At 41.6% G+C, this 18,237-nt stretch overlaps 3 protein-coding genes across 4 annotated transcripts; 1 reads left to right on the forward strand and 2 right to left on the reverse strand.

The window, feature by feature from the left end:
* Nucleotides 1-564: 564 nt before the first annotated feature.
* On the reverse strand, nt 565-4,714 carry RabX1 (RAS oncogene family member RabX1). Of its 2 annotated transcripts, none has more exons than XM_017626591.1 (4): nt 4,481-4,714; nt 4,240-4,430; nt 3,090-3,217; nt 565-1,875 (listed from the first exon to the last, which is right to left on the reverse strand). In XM_017626591.1, the coding sequence occupies exons 2-4, from the start codon at nt 4,280-4,282 to the stop codon at nt 1,264-1,266; spliced, it is 783 nt and encodes a 260-aa protein (XP_017482080.1). In that variant the 5' UTR covers nt 4,283-4,430; nt 4,481-4,714; the 3' UTR covers nt 565-1,263. The 2 variants fall into 2 exon arrangements, with proteins under 2 accessions (XP_017482080.1, XP_017482081.1); XM_017626592.1 differs by having other exon boundaries at nt 4,240-4,421; nt 4,470-4,714.
* A 1,261-nt stretch (nt 4,715-5,975) lies between these two features.
* Nucleotides 5,976-8,960, forward strand: LOC108371098 (peptide-N(4)-(N-acetyl-beta-glucosaminyl)asparagine amidase-like). Its single transcript, XM_017626594.1, is given in 10 exon segments — nt 5,976-6,499; nt 6,566-6,720; nt 6,806-7,258; nt 7,260-7,319; nt 7,385-7,505; nt 7,508-7,706; nt 7,765-7,849; nt 8,180-8,276; nt 8,338-8,460; nt 8,525-8,960. Coding segments are annotated over 10 exon segments (2,061 nt in total). The 5' UTR covers nt 5,976-6,021; the 3' UTR covers nt 8,815-8,960.
* On the reverse strand, nt 8,941-18,231 carry LOC108371097 (midasin-like). Its single transcript, XM_017626593.1, is given in 12 exon segments — nt 8,941-9,340; nt 9,410-9,487; nt 9,546-10,151; nt 10,221-10,326; nt 10,397-10,868; nt 12,797-12,923; nt 12,982-13,001; nt 13,004-13,096; nt 13,099-13,560; nt 13,563-13,607; nt 13,610-17,268; nt 17,580-18,231. Coding segments are annotated over 12 exon segments (6,405 nt in total). The 5' UTR covers nt 18,137-18,231; the 3' UTR covers nt 8,941-9,160.
* Nucleotides 18,232-18,237: the final 6 nt, after the last annotated feature.

The raw sequence follows: 18,237 nt of genomic DNA on the forward strand, positions 1-18,237 counted from the left end.
TTCTGATCTTTGGACATCTATCCATGTACCAGACTAAATTTAGCTTAACAGCTGGTGCATGCGCCCTTCCAGCTCTTGGTCGCCGGCTTTCAACAACTCAGCCGGTATTCTGTCGGTTCCGGGGGTCTTGTTGTTTTTAGGCCGCATTATTTCTACGACGACGGAACGATGAGCTTTACCACGAATAGACATAAAGCAGCGTACAGCTTGGTCATGTCACGAATCACAATCAAACTCTACAACCCTAAAAGTACGCAACGCATTACTCGCTGGTAGTAGCAGAGGATTAGAGGAGCGTGCCTGCGGAGAAAAGCCATGTGGCGAAGTTATTGGTCTTACTTGCGTGCTTTATTGGACCAGCTAAAACCGCAAAGGCGGCTACAGCGCAAAACAAGAAGAACCAAATAACATATTTAGTTTACAACTACAGTTTATTTAAAAATTTTATTTAACTTACTCGTAATTTCCCACACCTTGCTTAAATAAAACAGCAACTACTATTTGGCTTCAATGCTTTTTGTATGTATATTATCAACTTCATATATACATATACTTATATATATATATATTTGCATCTCTTTATATACCCCTATATGTATATACATAAATGTTTGTATGGAAATATTAAAATATGAGTTTCATTCCTCGTCTGTTTTCATTGTGACGATGGTTAGTGCTACTACAATATACTTTGTTGTTATTTTGTACATGTTTTTGATTTGATAAACGTACACATATTGTTATTTGAAAGAAAATTTTAATATTTAATAAAGCTATTAACAAAAGCGTCTCCAAGCAAACGGTAAGTAAATAATTACTGCTAAAACTACAATTCTTCAAATTGTTAATTATTTATAACAAGAATAAATTATTATTTAAAGACAATTGCTTTCGAGTAAATAGCAATTGCATGCACAATGGACTTATACGTATGCGCTTATATTAAATATCAGTACAAAAGTCGGAAGTAGCGCAGCTTATCAGCTATTTTTGAGTCAGGGATTTTAGAGATTTTTCACGAAAATGGCCACTAATTGCAAACGGCGCTTATTTACAAAAGCTTATGATCGTAATTTAAATATCTTTTATAATTGCTTTTTGTTCCACAGTTCAACAGCATTTTATATGTACATTGCATTTACAATCATGTAATAAACTAAATGCGCTAACATTTTAATTCTGAGTTTTTACATCAGTGAATCACTTTTTTGATGTTGCCCCATAATAAATACCCCAATTGAAGCTTTTTAATATCTGCATACATTACCAACACCAACTGGTGGGCTCAGCTTCACCCAAAGCGATATGTTCAATGCTCCACGATGGTGTCTCGAGTCTTCCCACACCCGTCACTTTACGCTCATCATCACCATCCACCGGTATGCCAATGTGTACGTATGGTAAGCGAAAAGCTGCATTGGCATTTTTCGCCGACAACGCCGCGGAGGTATGACTTAAGGCAGTATTGTTGTTTGTGTAGGCAGATATAGAGTCACACGAATTGAATTGACGTAACGAACGACTTTTACCCTCATCTGCCAACCGCACAAGACCAAGTGCAGTGGAGAGAAATACCTGTTCGAGTCCTTGATCAGTTTCAGCTGAAGCCTCAAAATAGGTGGCACCGATTGATGAGGCAAACAGATAGGCTTCATCGTGCGTAACTGTGCGATGAGCAAGCAAATCAAGTTTATTACCGACAAGTGTAAGTACCATAGGTTCCTGAACGTTACGATGTAGCTCCTGTATCCAAGATTTGATTTCGCGAAAAGTTTTATGCTGTGACAAATCGAAAACCAAAATGGCTGCGTTAGCGTTACGATAATACATTGGCGCAACGGCTTTGAAGCGCTCTTGTCCAGCTGTATCCCAGATCTAAACGAAACGAAAAAAGGAAGAAAGGGCTTTAATTTTATTTTCATACATTCATATGTATATTTAATTAAAATGAAGCGACGTAAAGTATAGTAACATTACTACTTATGAAGGTTATTCAGTAAAGAGCCTGTCAGACGTGGCAATGCAATATATTTCGAAAAACCTGTTAAATTGAGCANCAACGGCTTTGAAGCGCTCTTGTCCAGCTGTATCCCAGATCTAAACGAAAAAGGAAGAAAAGGCATTAATTTTACTTTCATACATTCATATGTATATTTAATTAAAATGAAGCGACGTAAAGTATAGTAACGTTACTACTTATGAAGGTTATTCAGTAAAGAGCCTGTCAGACATGGCAATGCAATATATTTCGAAAAACCTGTTAAATTGAGCAATTTCAGAAAGCAGTTGCATGCGCATTCACACCTTGCATGCAAAGTACAAGTCTTTCGAAGGAGGTTTTTTATTTCGGGAAGGCGAATTGCAGATTACTAGTGCAACACGAGCAAGTTCAAATATATTTCCGAAATCGATTTGCGATCTCTCTATTGCAGTCACATCTTGCAACCGCACGTCTGACACGCTCTTAACAGCCCTTAGCACAGTTTTAAACGAGCCTGTAGCTTTCTCTGCTGACGCCCAAAAGTCCTTAACCGTTGCATATTTTTGTGGGCATTCAACCGCCCACCATTTTTTTTAACAACTCATACATATGTGTCTAAATTTTATGGATCTAGGCAATTCCTAAGAACTGAATTAAGATCTATGCCTATAGACAAGTTAGTACAATCAACTTTTTAACTCTTTTCTGGAAAATACTAAAAAATAATGTGCATGTATTTCGAACAAGAATGAGCTGTAGCGATAAGCTGTTTTATATTTTAAAACTATACAAACGTACTTCATTAAAATTCACGACACCTGTGTAAACAATCGTGGGACGTGCGATTAGATGCAGTTGTGCATTTTCTTACACCTATGAATCAACGATGAACCATTTCAGTTCCAAGACATAAATAAATAAGCGATTGGAGAGAAGCCCTAAAATGTTTATGATAGGGTATTCTCACAGTCTTGCACGGTGTACGGATTGCACGGTTTGCAAAGCTGTCCCATAGCAAACCGGTTTTTCCCGTTCAATCCGTGCAAACCGTACACTGTGCAATGGCTGTGCAAGACTCCGAGAGTACCCCTATTATTTTGTCACTTACTTGCAATTTGATTTTTACATCGTCTAGCATTACTTTGCATGTAAAAAATGATGCAGCTATCGTTGGGCCAATATCTTTGTGCAATGTATTCTTTATATACGATGTGACCAAACGCGTTTTGCCAACTCCTGTAAAAAAGGAGATTTGTTTTCAGTTAATGAAACTTGTATTTAGTAAACATAGATATAACAATTATATGTTTAAGTCTGCTGCAATCTGGGGATTTTCTGAAAGAATTCCCCACCGATTCGATAACAGTGAAATTAATAAATTCAGGCGGGGACTTTTAATATGCACATGTGGATTTACTAAACTTAGNATCTGGGGATTTTCTGAAAGAATTCCCCACCGATTCGATAACAGTGAAATGAATAAATTCAGGCGGGGACTTTTAATATGCACATGTGGATTTACCAAACTTAGTTTTTTTTTTATAAATGCAAATATGGACATATGTATGCGTTTTGTAAATTCTATACTCAACTGCAAATTTTATAATTTCTTGAATTTTCGAAACTATGTATGTATGTACATGCTATGTATTCTTATCTACAAAAATATGCAACTATCATACAAAAATGTATGTATGTTCGTAAATACATATGTATTTGCATAAACAAATGGGTAGCACATGTACATACTTACTTACATATGCACACATGTATGTACGTAAATAAGTGAATGTTTTCTATAACCAATAGACATAAAAAGTAAACAAAGGCCGGGCACAGGGCAACTATAGTAGGTAGAATGCTTGATAAGTTTATAAGCTAGCGGAATACAATGCAAATGTATGTCTCATACAAAGTTGAACCCATTTTGTATATTAATATATGTAAGTGGATTATTTTATCTGCTTTTACATAAAAATAGAAATTATATAGACAGGCATTTTACTGCGACATTTGCTGTTGATTAACCATGCCAGTTTCATTATTTACGGTGCCTCGCGTAGAATTTTGAATAGCCTTAAAACGCAATACACTTTTTTCATGTGGTTGCAGCATTTTTACAACTACATATGTACATACGTACATATGAGTCGCGTTTTCTTTTTAACCAAGGTGAATGGGGCTTAGATTAAAATAAACGCATCTTGATATAAGGGCTTGTAATATTAAAATGAATCATGAGTACATTATTTGTTTACCTCGGGAACCCAACACCACAACTTTGCCTTCAATTCCGCGCATATCTCATGAGCCGTGTACTTATTTCCTTCGTCAGCCAAGGCGTTCAATCCAAATGTGTGATTTCGCCAGCCACCACTCCAAATTAGTGATATGTTAGAGCCAAATTTGGACAAATGGTAAAGTTCATAGATTTAAAAATATTCACTGCCTCCTAGTGTTACAAATGGTAAAGTTCATAGATTTAAAAATATTCACTGCCTCCTAGTGTGGCTTCTTTATGTCCTGGTTTGTCCTTGAAAATGACAGATTCATTCACAAAATATTTGCTTCACAACGACTGCTTTTTGACTTGCTTAAAGTGAAAAGTACTTCAATAAGCTATAATTAACAAAATGTATGCTAAAAGAGTATTTAATTTCACTGAGAACTATACTTTTATGGCGATTTAGATCAGAAACAGAAAAATGATAACCACAACAAAATCACTGTCACTTTTTTTTAATTGTCAAGTTATGTTTGGTGTTGCCAGCAAATTTAATTATTTTGACACAATCTTGGCGCGCGCGCTTCAACCAAATAGTTCAATAATATTGATGTCAACCCTACAAGAAATCTTACTGGCAAATGGCCGGTCACTGACGGTCAGTGCTCATGCAATAAGGCTGCAATTTCCTCATCAAAAATTCGGGGGTTATATGAAAAACCTGACCAGTTCTTTTGTGTAGATGTGACCATGCGTCCCTTTCTCATATGGGGATTTTGCCAGCAGTGCTAGAAGGTCTCTTGTCTACTTATTGTATTTCCTAAGGTTATTTTTACAAATGTTTTTCTGTATATTGGTGTATATTTTAGTGTGTTAGTGAAGAGGTCAGAAAAAAAGTCCTTTTCTTGTAGGGAATATAACAAAATTATTAGGGTTCTTCCCTTAAACTCGTAAAAGCCTCGTAAACTTACATCGTTTTNGTCAAACCTTCAAACACCCCCATACACAGCACAAATGGCTTGAAGCAAAGGGAAATTTCGCTTGGTTTGTCAAACCGCTTGTGTGGTGTATTTCGCTCTTAAGACTTTACGAGTTTAAGGGAATCCCCTAAATGCCAATTTACCATTTTTTAAGAGGTGAAAACTAAGCTTTCCCAATAAACACTAAAAAAATATTTGAAACTAGCATTTTCTCAACTTGAGAAACATTCTTTTTTTCAAAAAGAAAAATGCCCTTTTTGTTGAGAACGCTATGGTCTTCCACTTGAGGTACTGTTGAGAAATAACGTTGGAGATACATAGAAATACTTTAGTTCTCAACTTAACCTCAAGTTGAGCTTAAACCTAAATGTTTAATGGGTATTCTCCCGCCAGGGCACTTTTGATCCCAAAACAAAGAAAGTTGTCTCAAGAGAAATGTCAAAAAAAAAATAACGAAAATTTGTGGAATGGCAAAAATTAGTTAACAATCACGAGCAAAATAAAAAAACAGCTGATTCATCTTTGTTTTTGTTCTACTGTCATTTAAATTTTGGTGTGTGTTGATTTTTGTACATTCGCTTTCACGTCTGGCCCGCGATCTAAATCTTAACACGTAACAAAGCGTTTTTCTTGACTCGTGGCTACTAAAAAAATATATATATTACACAAATATATATATTATATACGTAAATACATTTTCGTTCATCGAATTCTCCACAAAAATAGAGTGCTTGTGCGAACTTTAGTTTAGTGTAAAAACAAATACGGAGGACAACAAATTTGTGGTTCTTTCCATCATATTACGCGCGGTCGTCGTCCGCGAAGCAAAACGAAATATGTCTGAAGTGAATTTCGACTGTATACGCTCTATTGAGCCCAACGCAATAGACATCCCACCCGCCGCCGTCACAGCATCTACCTCCACCGCTACTGCAACCTCACTTACCTCAACCATTACCCATTCAACTGGTGCCGCTGCGTCATCTTCTCAAATGCAACTGTCACAATCATTAAAAAATTCCAAAGATGTTTATCTCGAAGCGACTCGCATTTTAATCGTGCTCTTGGAAAATGTACTTAGCGAGCCAGCTAATGCTAAATACCGCAGCATACGTCTTGAGAATAAAACAATAAAGGAGAAATTACTCTCAGTGGCAGGCATTGCGCAGTTGCTAAATGCTATAGGTTTTAAAAACAACGACACAGAATACACGCTGCCACAGGAGGTGCCTCTGCAGCGGATTCAACAATATAGAGACGTTTTGCGCGAACGACGTGAAGCGTGGCTTAAAAATACAACTCCGACAGCTAGAGGTAAAATCAATTACAGAAATTAAGTCCACCTACAACTTATAATATTACACAATTTTCTATTTTCAGGTAAATTAGTAGAGGAAACCACAAAAGTGAATGGACATGAAATGGCTGCATTTTCAAATAAAAGCAAAGAGCAATTGCCCCAAACGGAGCCATTGCCTGCACCTATCACAGTGTCCGTTCCATATAAGCAACGCATTCAGTTTCCGCGTATACTGGTTAGTGCCGTATCTAAATTTTTATATCTCTATCGACTAGTAATGTTTCCCTTTTTTCTTTCTGCGTATAATAATATAACTTCAGCGTTTAAATAATGCTTTCCTGCAAGCTTTGGAGTTGCAATCAGATTCTGTCATGCAGTATGAAGATGAAAAGCTAGTATCCGCTGGACGTGCACTCATTCCCATAGATGACTTAACACATAAAGCTAGTGAAAAACTGCTCGCTATTCAAACACAGATCAATGCCGGAAAATGTAACGAGAAGGAACCATGCATAAGGGATCTAATTGTGGTCGAACTGTGCAACTGGTTCAACACAGAATTCTTTGAATGGGTCAATAATACGCCTTGTCGCGTCTGTGGTAGCGAAGAAAGCAAGTTACGACGAACGCAAACCGAAGGCGATCTGCGCGTCGAGGTTAGCTTTTGTTGCGGCCAGGAGACAAAATTTTATCGTTACAATGATGTGGCGCAGCTGTTGGTATCGCGGAAAGGACGATGTGGAGAGTATGCGAATTGCTTTACGTTCCTGTGCTCGTTGTTTGGATTACGATGCACGGCTTGTTTTGTCGCGTTTCGATCATGTATGGACTGAGGTGCGGAGAGCAAACAGTTCAAATGATCACATTCGACTGACTAAACTATCGACTAATTTTTACAGGTTTATTCAGAAAGTCAAATGCGTTGGTTACATGTTGATCCCTCCGACAATGTAGTGGACTCGCCGCTTATGTATCAGCATGGTTGGAAGCGGCCAATAGACTACGTGATAGCTTACTCTTGTGAGATATACAGGATGTAACGTGGCGTTATGTGAACAATCATAAAGAAACGTTGCAGGCTAGACGACTTTGCAGCGAGACCGATTTGATTGCAGCAATTTTAGGTATACGCAAAAAACGGCAGTTAGGCTTTAGTGTCGAACGCAAAAAGGCGCTGAGCCTACGTACATTGTTAGAGCTATTCGAACTCACGGTGGAGCGGTGAGCTTTTATTTTATTACAGTTAACGTCGAAACACTTAATTTTGGTTAAATTACAGACAACCAACAGAGAGTGAACTTAAAGGGCGTAGCTCAGGTAGCTTGGCTTGGCGCCAATCACGAGGTGAACACACGTTCAACAATGTAAGAAATCTTACAAATCAGTTCTTTTGACAAATTTCGAGTGAACAAATTATGTTGTATAAAACACAATAGACGCTTTTGATTCGCCAACCTCATAGTAAGCTGAGAATCGAACATCTGCATTTAATCCGAAGCATTGATTTAAACGAGCCCTACGCTCTGCTGTCTAACAAATTTTGGACCCTAAACGAGCAGAGAAATGGCGAATCGGAAATGGCTAATTTAATACAACTGTTTTCTTTATGAATTATGAGAATAATTCTTTCATTTGATGACGAATACCTCATGCGAATTTGGTTTTAATTCTTACTTTGATTCTTTCAAATGTAGATCTTTGTTTTCACTCTCAACGACGACGAAATTAGCGCTAAGAAATTTAATATGCGTTACAGCTGTGCCAAAGATATCTACGAGCGTTATCTTAAAGGTGAGCATAATATTTATATTTTCTATGGAATGCCCGACTAATTGTATCTCTTGCATCTTAGCTGGTACCTCGGAATTAAAAATTCTGCAGACGTACAAGACTTGGCAAAGCGCACAATTTTCATCCAGAAACATTTTCCGCAAGGTCGAGCGTGATTGGAAAATGGCTTACTTAGCACGAGAAGGTTAGGACTTGTAGGAATTTTTGTCTCCATTTACTCCAATTTAATTTTTTTTATTTCATTTCAGAAGGTGCTGAGCAAGGTGAAATCGTTTGGAAATTCGACTTCAGTAAATCTGGTTTGAGAATTAAGTCATACAAATTGCGTTTCGAGCGCAAAACTTTTGGCGAAGGTCAAATTGAAGTGAATGTGATTGCTGACAATGGTAATGCAAACATTGTTGGCGCTTCAGTATTTCAAATCAAGGCTGTTTTGTCGGGTGGCAAAGGTGATGTCGCTTGGCAGCATGCTCAATTGTTTAGACAAAGTCTAAATCAAGCAGAGAGTCTATTTGATTTGCAAATCGAATTGATATAAATTTCCAATTTTTACCAAATTTGTTGTGCAAAAATTTATGGTTTAGTTAATTTAATAAGAAAAAATGTATTATGATTCCTAATTAATTGTTCATGAACAAGCAAAAAATAATGTGCAACATATGTATGTAAATTGCAAAGCATGTTTAACGTCACAGATTCACTTGAAATCTTAAATAAATTTATATTTGATACAATTCAAACATTCTAACATAAATGCAACAGTTCTTTCGCTTTCAAAAAAAAACCAAACAATGATATACATATAATTCAAACGATTATTTTTGCTATGCAAATAACTTGCTTTCATAAAACTTATTAAATATCTGACCGGTGGAGCAGCTGCTTCACATTTCACTGTTCACCAATTCGAACCATTGACGCATAGCCTCACTCAGCACCAAAGGTAGTTGATTCAAATCGCGTACAATCACATAATATGGGAATGGGAAATCTTCCAAATAAGATTTAATAGTAATGCGTTTGTCAGGTAGCATCTCCATGGTTTGTATGTCCAGTATTGAGTCCTGAAATAAAAAAGTAAAATAATGTTTGCTTTTTTCCGAAAGCTAAAAAAACAGTCGCACAACACCAACCTTATTATCTGGATTATCAATTATTATATACACTAAGAATATGCGTTGCATGCGCGCCAACTTGATTGCGTTTCGCACCTAAATGGAAATAAATTTTTAATTCCACATTTACCAAAAAAGTTTTCTCACAACCTACCTTAACACGCCCCTCGCTGAATATATTACGACCATCACTCAGTACCAGCAATAAATTTTCGAATAGACCATTGTCCGTGCCCAGTGCACCCTCTTCCATGTTTGCCGTACGCACAAAATCGAGTAGTTCAGCGATTTTTGTCTTATCCTGCGCAAAATTAAGTGCATTCACCAATTTGGGTCCATCGAATTGTTCTGTGTGATTGAGTATAATTTGTGGTGATTCACCGAATGACACAATACTCAAACGACCGCTTTCAAGCAACGTTAGCGCTTGCGAAACTAACGAGATTGCCTCGAGCGTTAGTGTTTTCGAATTGTTATGATGCATCGACTTGGAATCGTCGATGGCTATTGTGATTTTATAGTCACGTTGTGCTGCTTTCGTACGACGCAACCATATTTTATCTTTGCGAAACTGTGATGCTATATAGGGTATTATCTTCTTCATATTGATGCGACGGCCGGTGCGATAATCGCCTTTTAGACGTGTACACTTGGTGGGTTCCAAAATGAGACGCAGTTGTTCGCACAGTTCGCGTGCATTTTGCGCCATGCGATTCGATATAGTTTGCCACGTTTCGTAATCCTCGTGCATTGGAAGAGCCTAAAAAGAATTTGGTTAATAGGTTTTAATAGTAAGCGAGTATGCGCGATAAATAAATCGAAAACTTACGGTCTTATTAGCCGTTAATTGCTGTTGATACGCCCTGCGCATTTCCAGCAGTTCAGCTGTGCTTAATTCTTCACTTCGCGTTAGGTTCTCCAAGAGTATCTCTTTGCTGAAATATGCCACCAAGTATTTAGTATTAACGTAATTATGGCAAAAGCGGCTATATTTAAAATACATACTTGCAATGTGCCGAAGTATCATCACTACGCGTCGCCGTCATGGTTTGCACAACTTCACCTTCAACTTCCATTTCTTCAGGCGCCTCAGTGCGATCCTTAATACGTTCAGTCTTCGAAGGCTTATCTGATTTTTTGTCAAACTTCTCGGCGCTCATCTCTTCGGGATCCTGTTCCTCTTCGGGTGACTTAACTGTTTCCTCTTCGTCCTCTTCCTGTAGGCCCTCATTGTTCTCTGCATCCTCGTTCTCAGCATCTGGCTTCTCTTCATCCTCTTGATGCCTAATCTGCTTTGACTGCTCTTCCGTGGCATTGTCAAGCGTTGTTTTATCGCTGTTCTTAGGATCTTTTACGTGCTGGAACTCTTCGGAATCTGCTTCGTGGTCGTCTTCGATTTCTTCGTCTTCTTTTTGTTGCTGCTCCTTCATTTTATCTATTGTTTTCAGCTGTTTTATTTTGTTCTGCTCCGCTTCGCCTTAGAAAAATAGTGTTTTTGGTAAGATCTAAGTTTTATTTAAGTTAGTTAATAATGGCGTTTTCTTTTCTATAAAAAAATGTTGCCTTTTCATTGCGCTCTCCTAAGTATTTGGGCGTAGAGGGCACTGAGAAGGTAACATTTTTCGGTAGAATAATTCAAATGGAATTTGTTACTCATTTTTAATTTTCATGGGGATCCATCCCCTTATCCACATCCTAATTACGCCACTGAAGACCGCCAGCTTTATTCCGGTGGGTCGCATACAAAAAAATTTCCAGATATTGCCTACTGACGTGGCCGAACTCAAAGACAAGTGTGACCCGACCGAATGTACCAATCACGACGATCTTATTTTTTAAAGGAACTCAATTCGGACACCAACGAGTTACGAAATACGGAGCCTTAAATTTAGGGGTGACTGTCAAGTGCTTGGCAACCCCGAGCGGCCATAGCTTCGGCGACAAAACACACCCGGACCTCACTAAGGGCACGTGAACGTACCGTCGACGTTTCATTGAGCACCTTAAAAAGGACAGGTCAGTCGCAGCATGCTCCGAAAAGCTCACAGGATCCGTCCAAGTTAACCGTCGATAACATTCACACATCTGGAGGTACAGACAGTTTAAAGCCAAACCGTCCTGCTTCAGCAACTACAATGGAACTGAGTATCTCATCGCAATTTTCAACCTACCCATAAATGCACAGTTCATTACAGAAGTACGAAAGAGAGATAAAGTGAGTCCTAAGCTACTCGAGGCACTACTCTTTCCCTCAATTACCGGACACTTGAGCCTAGTCTCACATCCGCATGGATTTCGCAATTGCCCCGCAGAAATCAGATGGACTCATCCAGAAAAGACCCCGAGCCCGCAATGTACCTGTGGCGCTGGATCTGTCAAACCTGCCTTTAACACGTTGAACCACGGCACGATAGTTAAGGATATCGCATAGTCATCACTACCAGGTCACACAAAACGATGGAAACCAAATATCACTTACTTCGCCAAACTTCCACAAGCGACCCAGGCGGTGTCATGTGTCTCATATGCCGATAACTGCTCTATTATGGCCATCAGACATAATATTGATGAGCTCGGAACACAGATAAACAGCTAACTCAGTGATCTTAAACGCTTCCGCACGGAACGTTATCTAAGATCGATAGAGCTAGAATTTTGACCCTATGAATCTAAACGTCCTGTCCTTCTAGGCTCACACTACGAGAATGGGCGAAAAAATCCGCAGCAGAAACTAGGTCCTCCAATCGCTTGGCGTCAACACCCGGAGAAGCGAAAAAGTTTTGTTCTGCGCAACTCCTCTGGATGCCTACTCATAACATCACAATGAAGCTGAGCTGCTTCCGGCAAGGAAAAACATTTTGATTCTGTATAAACAGCCAAGCCAACACCCCATTCAGACAGGAAGAGCAACACACCCGCGGCAGGTAAGACACCTAAGCTACCCGAAGGAGACATTGCTAAGCACAGCTATGCGTCGATGAATCGGGTTGCAGCTGCAACATAGTACTCGCAGCTCCGCCGACGAAATTAGATTACCCCGCTAGACCAGATCAACACAAGCTCATCTACGGTACGACCGAACTATCCCACGATAGTCGGATTTACGTAACTGGAACAACCCAGTTTTATATGTGATCGGGGACTGTCACTACAGCATCACTTCCCAAAATTTTTTATGCTCTTACAACAACAAAAACACGGCCGGATCAACTTGTGCAGAGCCAGGATAGATTAGGAGATCACTGACGACTGTCTATTATCAATATACAGCACCCATCTAAAACCAGAGGAGCTTTGGAGCAAACCACACTTTAAGTATATTCTACTGTAGTAGTCGAATGGGACACCTCTAAATGCCAATTAGGGGGTTGTTACGTACAGCTACAACAACAAAATCTAACTTACCCAGTGTGCGTTCCTCATTAGTTTTGCCTTGTTTACGCTTCTCTTGCGTCTTTTGCTCTTTAACGCTGTCGTCCTGTGCCACTTTCTCCTTGGTCTCAGCAATGCCTTGGTGCCCACCGTCGTTGGTCTATAAGGAAAATAAAGTTTTCATGAATATGCCTATCGAAGTTTCCCAAAAAACGTACGTCATTTTCTGCCTGTCCAACCCATCCTTCTCTTCGCCGGTTTCTTGCTCGTCTAATTTTTGATCCTGCTTCACGTCCTCATTATTCTCACTTTGTACTTGATCTGGGGTGCCTTTTTTTCCGTTTCCGGCACGGACTGCACATTTTCTTCTTTACTCATTTTGTCCTTGGATTGCTCGTACTCTTCCGGCTTCTCGGTATGCTCTTGTTCTTCGTCTTCCTTATCCACCGGCGGCGCCTCAGGCTCTTGCTCGGCCCGTGTCTGCGTTTCGGCTTCGCCTCTTCCTGTTCTTCTTTACCGTCTTCATCTTCTGCTTTCTTCATCTTCTTTGTTCTCGTCCTTGCGCAATTCGGTGTCGCCATCGCCATCCTCCGAGTCACTGTCGTCTACATTCGGTTCGTTTTCATTCGCCTCCTCTTTTGACTCTTCTTCATCTTCTTTACTTTGTTCGTCTAACACCTGCATATTCTCCTTCATTTTATCAATGTCAAAAGGATTCTCCTCACCCTCGCGCTCGTCGTTGCCATCTTCTTTCTCATCATCCGCATTCATATCGCCCAAATCCATTTCCTCCGGTTCGGTGGCTCCTCCAGTTCATTGTGGTGGGGGTTGGCTTGGTCTTCTCCACTTCAGGTTCCTTCATATTGTCAATATCTTTCTCTTGTTGTTTCCGCTTTTCATTCGTTGGCTCATCTGCCGCATCGAGTCCTTCGTTTTCCTGATCATTTTCATTGGCGGCATCATTCTTCGTATCCAAGTCGTTGTGCGTGTCCTTCTCGTCCTTAGTGCCCTTTCCTTGATCCTCTTCTTGTTCATTCTCTTCTTCCTCTTCCTCGTTTTTCTCTTCGTCGTCGCCCCATATCTGGTCGTCCAACTTATCTGCCTCCTCCCCCGTCTCACCCATTTGCTTGTCCAATTCGTCATCATCTTCCGACTCACCACTATCATCCTCTTCTGGCTTTTCTATATCCTGCATATTTGCATCAAAGTCCTCACTCATTTCAATGCCTTTGTCCTGCTTGCAATCTTCTGGCTGTTTGCCCTCCTCCGCTTTTCGATCTTCAGGCCGTTTCGCATCGTCCAGCTGGTCCTCAGACTCAATTCTGTCTGAGGCATCATTTTCACCTGTGCCGTCTTCCAGACCGAAACCTTCACCTTCTTTCTGCTCTTTCGCTTGACCCTCTTCATCTTGCATTAGGTCGGGTGGCACACAAAATCCTTTGCTGCCGATCTCCACAAACACCGTTAACATGACCGAGAGCATTTTCGCCGATACTTTGTGCGCGCCCAGCTGCTGGAAGAGATAGTATTCTGCCAACAAATAGTATTGCTCCAATATTGGTATGAGCGTGGTGAGTTTGCGCGCGCAACCCAATTTCGACTGGGATGGTGTGGCGTGCTTGAGAGCGAGCAGCACGTTAGACAGCTGCTCGACAATACTAACAATATTCAGCGTTTGCCAATCGGACTCCAGCGCCGCGTGCACCTGCTCCTTCAAATGCTTCTCCTGCAACTCGAGCTCATTTCGCGCCTTGCTTGGCGAGAGCGATTCCTCTGTGGGCGTAGTGGTCGCCTCTGTGTACTTTTTGTAAAGCTTCTGCAAAGCCATTAGCACAGCGTGCAAAATACTTTCGAGGACGGCATCTAAATTATCCAATTCGATTGAGGGCGTTAATTCATTTGGCGATGATACACATTTGCTGCACGACTCAACGAAATCAAGCAATTCTACAATGGGTTTGGCAATTGGCAGCGGGTCGCCCGCGCCACTTCTCAAACTGCTGACAATTTGCTCCAGCGTCTGACGCAGTTTATCGTGTGTTGCTCTGTACTCTGCCACCTTAGTGACAGCCAAGAATTCCTTGTCGTGGCTCAGCATATTAGCGAGGGTGGCCTTTGCTGTTTTGATGACATCATCACAGTTGTCGTTGATTGCATTGAAGTAGGCAGAGTTTTGCAATAGGCGGTTTTCACTATGCGTCAGCACAGTATTTGCTTCGCTATCGCCAGATGGCGCGCACGTCAGCAGTAGGCTAAATTGCTCCATCACATAACGCATGCGAGAGATGGACTCACGCAAGGCCAGATACGAGTCGCGCGCTTCTCTGAATGCCAAGCCTTCCACGGTCTTCACCGAGACAGAGCACACATCAAAGATCTCTTTAATATCCTGCATTAGTATGTCCAAATCGTAAATTTGCTTGCTAGTATGCGCGAGCAGACGCCTCTGGTTCTGCACCAGAAGGAACATGTCCACTGCAAAGCCCTTTATTCGCTCTATATTGGGCGGACCCAACTCGGACAGCGGCGCCAACATAATATTCTGCAACAATCTTAATTTGAATTGGCATTTCGCGTAGTATCGATCCACGTTTTCGTTCAGGTGCTGCACGTTTGTGTGCAGGCGCTTATCGTTGCGCGCGCCAAGCATGGTCTTAATGCAGAACGGCGGCAGCGTAAACTCGTCGAAATCGGTACGCAATGACAACTCCATCAGTCCAGCCTTGTAGCTCAATCCAAGTTGTGTAAGCGTTTTGAATAGATCGGTCAGTCCTTTGCGTTTTTGCTGTAAAATTTGCTTAGCTTCCAAAACTTGCTTTGGTCGCTCCTTGCTGCGGTCCACGCTGAGCGCGCGCAGCTCATCGCAACGCTCCAGCTGTTCGCAAAGCACGCTGTCCAAAGCAATGATTAGGTTGGAAAAGCTGGCATTGCCAACTGTTTCCTTTACTACGTTACGCGTGGTTTTGAAGAGCCGACCAACCTTATTGAGTAGGCTTTGTTCGCTCCCTTCGAGTGGTGGTACACCCACAGCAGCTTCTTCGCCTAAAATGAATTTCTCGGCCAGTTTTTGTGGCGCCACAAAATTTTTAACTTCCACCAGGTAATACTTGATGCGCGTGTCATAGCGCAGTTCACGCCCTTTATCATTTTCGAAATTGTAATCCTTAACGGTGGCATCTTTGGGCTGGAACACTGGCGTAATCTTCTGCTGCAATTGCTGCTGGTATTCTTTTAAAAATGTATTCAGATTGCGATGCACGCGCGCCACATTATTGCGCATGCTGAAGTAGGACAGATCCTTATTGTAGCTTTCTATCTTCACCAGTTCCTTCAATTTCTTCTCGATGGGCGCGCGCATGCTTGCCGCGCTCTCTCCGATTTCTTGCGCAAATTGCGCGAAGTAAATTTGTAAATTGCGCAAACCGGCAATTAGCATGCGCGCATCGTCGACGGAAGTGCTCTGCAATGCTAAGTGTTCAACATTGTGTAGATAAAGTTCGAATGCTTGCAAAAATTGTAAGCGCACATGAAAATCGCCATAGTTAGCTGCTTCTACGAATTGTCGTAGTATGCGCACAATGTCATCAGCGCTGGCAGTTGTCTTCTTCTCGACTTCAGCCTCATCGAGCAATTCACCGTCGCCAAAACGCTTTTCTGTGGTTCTTATATCAGTGTAAGAGCTATCCAGCGCACGCTCGCGCAAATACTCCTGCAGCAGTTGGTAGATGAAAAACCAGTATTTGTGTGCGTTCGCTTCGATCTTCCGCTGTGTTTGATTCAAGCAATTGCGCCAACATTGCAGCTCGAGCTTCATCCAACGCTGCACGTACTCAGCCACAGCGACTTCCTGCTGGCGCATGTGATTGCCCTTGTGTGCCACCTCGTTCCATTGGGCGAGCTTTTGTCGCAGCAGCTGAAAGCCGGTATTGAAGCGCACCACCGGCGCTGTAGCTGGCAATGTGCGTATCCTATCGATCACACGTTTGATGTCTATCAAGCTGGCATGCTCGGGGTACAACGCCAGCTGCGCATCGGCATGCGTTTCAATGTCTTTCAACAAGTCAAGGCAGCCCATTATTTCTGGTATGTTGGAGTCTTTGTAGTAATTGTAAGCGTGCGCACTTCTTCCAAGCAGCGAAGAATTAGAGTTAGTAAGCTGTTGCTGTTGCAATGCCAGCGCAAAAGTGCAGCTATTGTACGCCGCTTCAGTGAGCCAATCATTTAAGCCGCGCTTGTAGTGCGCATATAGCGGCACAAATGCCTGCATGCGCGCTTCAAATGGTTCGATGAACTCCAGATGGTGTCTAGCAGCAGTCGCGGGCTTGTGGTAGTATACACGCGTATACTGCTCCATTAACTCAATGAAATGCGTGGCAAGAAATGTGTAGTCCTCATCGCGTATCACTTGCGTCGATTGTGACTTCAAATTCGACTTCTTATCCAGTTTCACCACCTTTTCCAATGTTGCTTCGATCAGGAATTCGCCAAAGTCTTCTTCCACATTGGTCGGGAAGTGCGACTCGATTTCTTGCAGCTCCAACAGTTCCTCGTCTTCCTCAGCGCATCTGGTCTTATTCACGTAGAGGCTTTCCTCCTCAGCCTTCATGGCGCGGCGGCGCTCTTCCTCAGCCTGCCAGATGTGGTTCGATACATTGAAAACGTAGTCCAGCTCACCGAAGATCTGCTCATTTATGTACTTTGAAATGGTAATGGTGTTGCGCAATTCGATGAGCTTTGCCTTGAGCAACCGGAAGTAGCTGTGATCGCTGTGTGGCAGTTGCTTCATTACGGTGTTCNGAAGTCTTCTTCCACATTGGTCGGGAAGTGCGACTCGATTTCTTGCAGCTCCAAGAGTTCCTCGTCTTCCTCAGCGCATCTGGTCTTATTCACGTAGAGATTTTCCTCCTCAGCCTTCATGGCGCGGCGGCGCTCTTCCTCAGCCTGCCAGATGTGGTTCGATACATTGAAAACGTAGTCCAGCTCACCGAAGATCTGCTCATTTATGTACTTTGAAATGGTAATGGTGTTGCGCAATTCGATGAGCTTTGCCTTGAGCAACCGGAAGTAGCTGTGATCGCTGTGTGGCAGTTGCTTCATTACGGTGTTCATAAACGAACGTTGCTGGAGCACGTCGCGCGCGGATAACTTCACATCGGTTTCCATTAAGTGCTGCATAGCCGGAAACTGTGCTATATTGGCTAAGGCAAGCGAAAGTTTATCATGCGAGTTCAAATTGGTGTATACCTTTAAGCTGCCCAGCTGTAAAATATTGGCACCCGCTTGTGTGAGCACTAACTTCAGGCCATCAAAGCCGTAGCGCAACTTGTCGATGGAGTACTGCAACGGCTGTACGAAATCTTGGTAGTGATCCATGTACGCTTTCAGTGTGTGATTGAGGAAACGCTGTGAATTCGTTATCCACAGGTTGAGTTTGTTCACCAATTCTGCGCTAGTATTTAGAATTTGAGCAGCCG

Source organism: Rhagoletis zephyria, unplaced genomic scaffold (genome assembly GCF_001687245.7).
Source record: "Rhagoletis zephyria isolate East Lansing unplaced genomic scaffold, Rhagoletis_zephyria_1.1 Rzeph_scaffold_04703, whole genome shotgun sequence".
NCBI classification, from domain to species: domain Eukaryota; kingdom Metazoa; phylum Arthropoda; class Insecta; order Diptera; family Tephritidae; genus Rhagoletis; species Rhagoletis zephyria.

What these genes read in the sequence shown, in the direction of transcription:
- RabX1 (XM_017626591.1), bottom strand. Translation starts at nt 4,282, where the DNA reads ATGCGCGGAATTGAAGGCAAAGTTGTGGTGTTGGGTTCCCGAG. An exon ending in TGTGGTGTTGGGTTCCCGAG is followed by an intron (nt 3,218 to 4,239) that starts GTAAACAAATAA and finishes CCTTTTTTACAG; the next exon opens with GAGTTGGCAAAACGCGTTTG. An exon ending in ATGTAAAAATCAAATTGCAA is followed by an intron (nt 1,876 to 3,089) that starts GTAAGTGACAAA and finishes CGTTTCGTTTAG; the next exon opens with ATCTGGGATACAGCTGGACA.